Raw genomic sequence first — 4,180 nt, forward strand, 5'->3', positions numbered from 1 at the left:
GCGTGACATCTTGGCCCAATCTTTGACACTGATTGTCCAATCACTTGAGCCTGTAAAAATCAAACGAATTATACAAAATATAACTGCAAATCAAGTAGCTCAGCTCATGATTAATCAAACAAAAAAAAATTAAAAAAGGAAAATTAAAATAATATAATACCGAAGTGATTTTGCGGCGAACAATTCCCCAAATCATTTCCGAAAAAACTATGTGCTTTATTTATTTTTCTTTTTAGATGTGAATGAATAAAAATGAATCTGAGATCAAATTTTACAAGACTCAGAGAGAGAGACGACTTGCGATGTACAGAACTTTCTCGTCAGACCGTTGAACGTGCTGCTTTTTTTTTCTTTTAATTTCTGAATTTTCAAATTGACGTGGATTCCAATTGGTGCAGTTATTTGATGACACGTGTTGGTGAATAGATTTAACACGTGATGTAGGTGCCAGCTGATATCCGACGTGGCATATTTTAATGTATATTTGTTGACCTAAGGGTCCTAAAGGAGGACTGCGTAAGTGAATTGAGCTACTCAATGGTAAAGTAGAAATTTTGAAGCCGACAGTGAGTCCTTTCGTCAATTATGTTATTTTGTTAATAGTAAAATGCCGTTAAAATTTTTACTTTTCTATTATTGCTAAATTACTGATTTTTAAAATCTTTCTTTTTTTAACATAAAAAATCTCTTTATTTTATATTGAAATTATTCTTTAAAACATATGGATGCCGATTTTACAGTAGAACCTACGTTCTGAAAATTAAAGAACATAAAGTTCAAGTCCTATCGTCAACGAAAAAAAAAATTATGGCAAAATTTTAGTTGCTCTCTTGATTTATCATTGATTATATACTTCTCTAAAAAAAAAGGGGGGGGGGGGTTGTCTATCACATCCCTAATTAGCCAATTACTCAATGGCTTAGTGGATGCATTTGAGACTCAATATCTTTGTTTGGGTACATCTCTAATATCTTTATTATATAATCTCATTTATTTTTAAAAAAATTGATTGAGTAATTTTAAAATAATTTTGTAGTAAATCATTCAAAATAAAATTTAAAAAAATAAAATATAAAAAATTTAATTTCAAATTTACCCACCAATATCTTTCAAATAAAATAAAAATAAAAATCACATACTAAGTATCTGATTAATTAAATATTAATTTAATTTTAGATAAAATATTGTGTGTGATAAACTAAAACTCAAAAAACACCTTCCATCCTTCAATTCCTGAATGCCGATTATTCACAGGAGCAACCAACACGGTGACTACACGTTGGTTGGCAGTTGTAGAGAGTCTATTCACCAAACGTCAGCTTTAGCAACGCGGCAACATTAAAGGGAAATGAATTTAATAATCTCACATTCTAGAAAATGAATCCCTACTGCACCCGCATGATGATCCCACGCGGCCCATACCCCACCCGTTAAAATCGAGCACCACCATCACGCTTCCTCTAACACCCTTCGATCTCAAGAGCCGAGGCTAAACTGAACAAGCAAAGAAAAGCAAAGATGATACAGCTGCTCTACACAGTAATCTTCTCCCAGATGGCGTTGATAATGACGCTGTTGTTCAAGACGCCGTTGAGGAAGCTGGTGATAATGAGTCTGGATCGGGTCAAGCGAGGGCGGGGCCCAGTGGTTGTCAAAACGGTGGGCGGGACTTTGTTCATTGTGCTCATGTCCAGCGTTTACAGCATCCTCAAGATCCAGCAACGCACCCTCGAGACCGGCGCCCTTAATCCCACCGACCAAATCCTTATGTCTAAGCACATGCTTGAAGCCTCTCTCATGGGTAATCTTCTGATTTCAGCCAAGTATTGCATGAGTGATTGATGACTGATCTGAGGCCTGTGTGTTAGCTTTGTCTTGTTTGGATCCTGAATGATGATTTTTTACTAATACAGAAGATTTTCTGTTTTACTGTTGTGTTATGAGTGAGTATTTAGCTTTCAATTAATGAACCACACAATGCCTGACTGCCCTTGTGATATTGTCAATCAACATTCAACATGGATTTCGTCGACCGTCCATGTTTGCTGGGAAAGCAGATCACAGTATATTGATTGAAGGGAGATTTTAATGCCAAGTACATATGCTTAATGGTTTCCACTTAAGTTACCCTGCTTAGGTTTCTGCTTTTCAGCCTAAGTAATTTCTTATGATTCGGTTCTTTTTCTCTAATTTGAGTTTCTAAACATTTGTGAGACGACTGTGTTGCAACAGACTCTCTGACAGTGAACCTTTACTTATTTATACTGAAGAATCAACTGTCTATTTTCAGTTAACCAAGAAAAGGAACTTTGTAAGTTATGTTATTTATGGTATCATCCTTTGTAATTTTGGTTTTCTAGTATTTTTGACCGCATTAGCATGCGTGTCAGCTGGGTGGGTGTGTGTGTGTGACATTTTAGTCTAACCGGAACCAAGGAAATAAGACTTGCAATTACTTTAGTCAACTTAATCACTTCTCATTTGGAGTAGGGATATTTATTGATTTTATCTTTTGGCAATGCTTTCATTTATTCCTGCTTTTTTCTTTTTGGCGGAATGTGTAACAAGAATACTGGGGTTATTTGCATCATTCACTATATACATATGCTCGTGTTTCTTCATCTGGTTATTAGTGTCGCCATTCTCATTTTGTTGTATTTGACGTCATTATAATTTGATACCTGCAGGATTCTTGTTATTCCTCTCATTAATGATGGATAGACTACACCATTACATAAGAGAACTTCGATTGCTCAGGAAGGCCATGGAAGCTGCAAAGAAGCAAACCAGAAGTTTTGAGGATGGGAAGAATGATAATGTAGATGAGCGTAAAGGCTTGGGAGATGATATTGCTACATTGAAGACAAAGATTAAGAAGTTGGAATCTGAATGTGAGATGAAAGATAAGGAGGCCAATGCTGCAAAAGCTGAAGCAGAGGCACTGAAAAAACAATCTGAAGGATTCCTTCTAGAGTATGATCGGTTGCTAGCAGATAATCAACACCTCCGGAACCAGTTGGAGTCAATTGACCATTCAGACAGCAAGAAGGATATGTGAGTAACATATGACAAAGATGTGAACAAGTGTTTTCTTTTTCTGCGTGAAAGTGATAGTTCAGTCAATTGGAGTAAAGCGTCGATGTTGGTTACAAGAGTTTCACATCGATGTATAAAAATCTGTGTTTTTCTTTTTTCCCATGATGCCATGTATTGAGTAAGCTGTTAGTTAGAGAATGTAGAGGATGCTTGAAGCAATCAATATGTTAACCAAAAACTTGTCTACCCTTTTGATCAGGCTCTTGCTCCCTTGCTGTCTCTCATTCTATTTCTCCGTTTCGATTGTGTTTCCTAATTGTTTGTCACAGCGTTGTTGTCATTTTGTCAAGCAGAAAGCTGAGCGTCCCCTCTCAAAAAGAGAAAGAAAAGAAAAGAGAAAAAAGGGCTCAGCGTGCATCCTGTGGCACGTACTATCCATGTCAGATTCATTAGATACATAAAAACGCAAATAAATTAGAGATGGCAACATGAATTAGATTCATTGAGCAAGAAACAACACCACCCTTGGGTTTAATTCCCTTTTGCTTTCTCTCCGATCTCACAATTATAAATGGCAACCACAACGTGCACATTCTATCTACTGTATCCAAAATGGCATCAAGCGCAATGTCCTTGCAATTCCTTCTCATTTTAGCCATCTTTCACCTCTCAGCTAAAGGTAACCAACAACATCATCTAAAAAACCACCAGCATGTCCTACTCATAGGACCAATAGCTGGCACTGCAGGCAAGCGATATTGGACATTCAGTCAATTCGGCATTGTTTATGTCAATTGTCGTCGATGATCCCCTAAGGGGAGGCCCAGAACACTACTCGATCAGCCGTAGTCAATGGTACTCGAGGTCAAGGGATGTGTATGTGTTGACGACTACTGTGTTCACAGATAAGGGGTATAATGGCAGCACTCTTGAGATTTAAGATACCCAGTACCGGCAAGAAATTTGAACTTGTTGGAGAGGTTTCTGCGGAGGGTGACACTTAAAGTTTGAGTGTGTGTGGAAGCTGAGAAAATAAACGAGATGAGAAGAAAATAGAGAAAAATTGAACTGATTTGTGAATAACAATGAATATGAGAGTTGTATTACTTTTGCTGATTACACATACATTTATACTTGGACCTAA

The 4,180-nt window shown here is 36.9% G+C and overlaps 2 protein-coding genes across 2 annotated transcripts in view; one reads left to right on the forward strand and one right to left on the reverse strand.

Moving 5' to 3' along the window:
- LOC18050389 (dihydrolipoyllysine-residue succinyltransferase component of 2-oxoglutarate dehydrogenase complex 1, mitochondrial) overlaps window positions 1-350 on the reverse strand; it is a 7,254-nt gene extending 6,904 nt beyond the window's left edge. Inside the window, exons 1-2 of the mRNA XM_006447518.2 lie at window positions 161-350; window positions 3-50 (exon numbers count right to left, since the gene is read on the reverse strand). Of these exons, the coding sequence (XP_006447581.2) occupies window positions 3-50; window positions 161-196 (84 nt within the window). The 5' untranslated portion in view covers window positions 197-350. The remainder of the gene's footprint in view (window positions 1-2; window positions 51-160) is intronic.
- A 964-nt stretch (window positions 351-1,314) lies between these two features.
- On the forward strand, window positions 1,315-3,517 carry LOC18050388 (B-cell receptor-associated protein 31). Its single transcript, XM_006447521.2, has 2 exons — window positions 1,315-1,801; window positions 2,688-3,517. Exons 1-2 carry the CDS (start codon window positions 1,519-1,521, stop codon window positions 3,056-3,058), a joined length of 654 nt encoding a protein of 217 aa, XP_006447584.1. The 5' UTR covers window positions 1,315-1,518; the 3' UTR covers window positions 3,059-3,517.
- Window positions 3,518-4,180: the final 663 nt, after the last annotated feature.

This window comes from Citrus clementina, unplaced genomic scaffold (assembly GCF_000493195.1).
Source record: "Citrus clementina cultivar Clemenules unplaced genomic scaffold, Citrus_clementina_v1.0 scaffold_2, whole genome shotgun sequence".
NCBI classification, from domain to species: Eukaryota; Viridiplantae; Streptophyta; class Magnoliopsida; order Sapindales; family Rutaceae; genus Citrus; species Citrus x clementina.

What these genes read in the sequence shown, in the direction of transcription:
- LOC18050388 (XM_006447521.2), top strand. Translation starts at nt 1,519, where the DNA reads ATGATACAGCTGCTCTACACAGTAATCTTCTCCCAGATGGCGTTGATA. An exon ending in GCTTGAAGCCTCTCTCATGG is followed by an intron (nt 1,802 to 2,687) that starts GTAATCTTCTGA and finishes TGATACCTGCAG; the next exon opens with GATTCTTGTTATTCCTCTCA.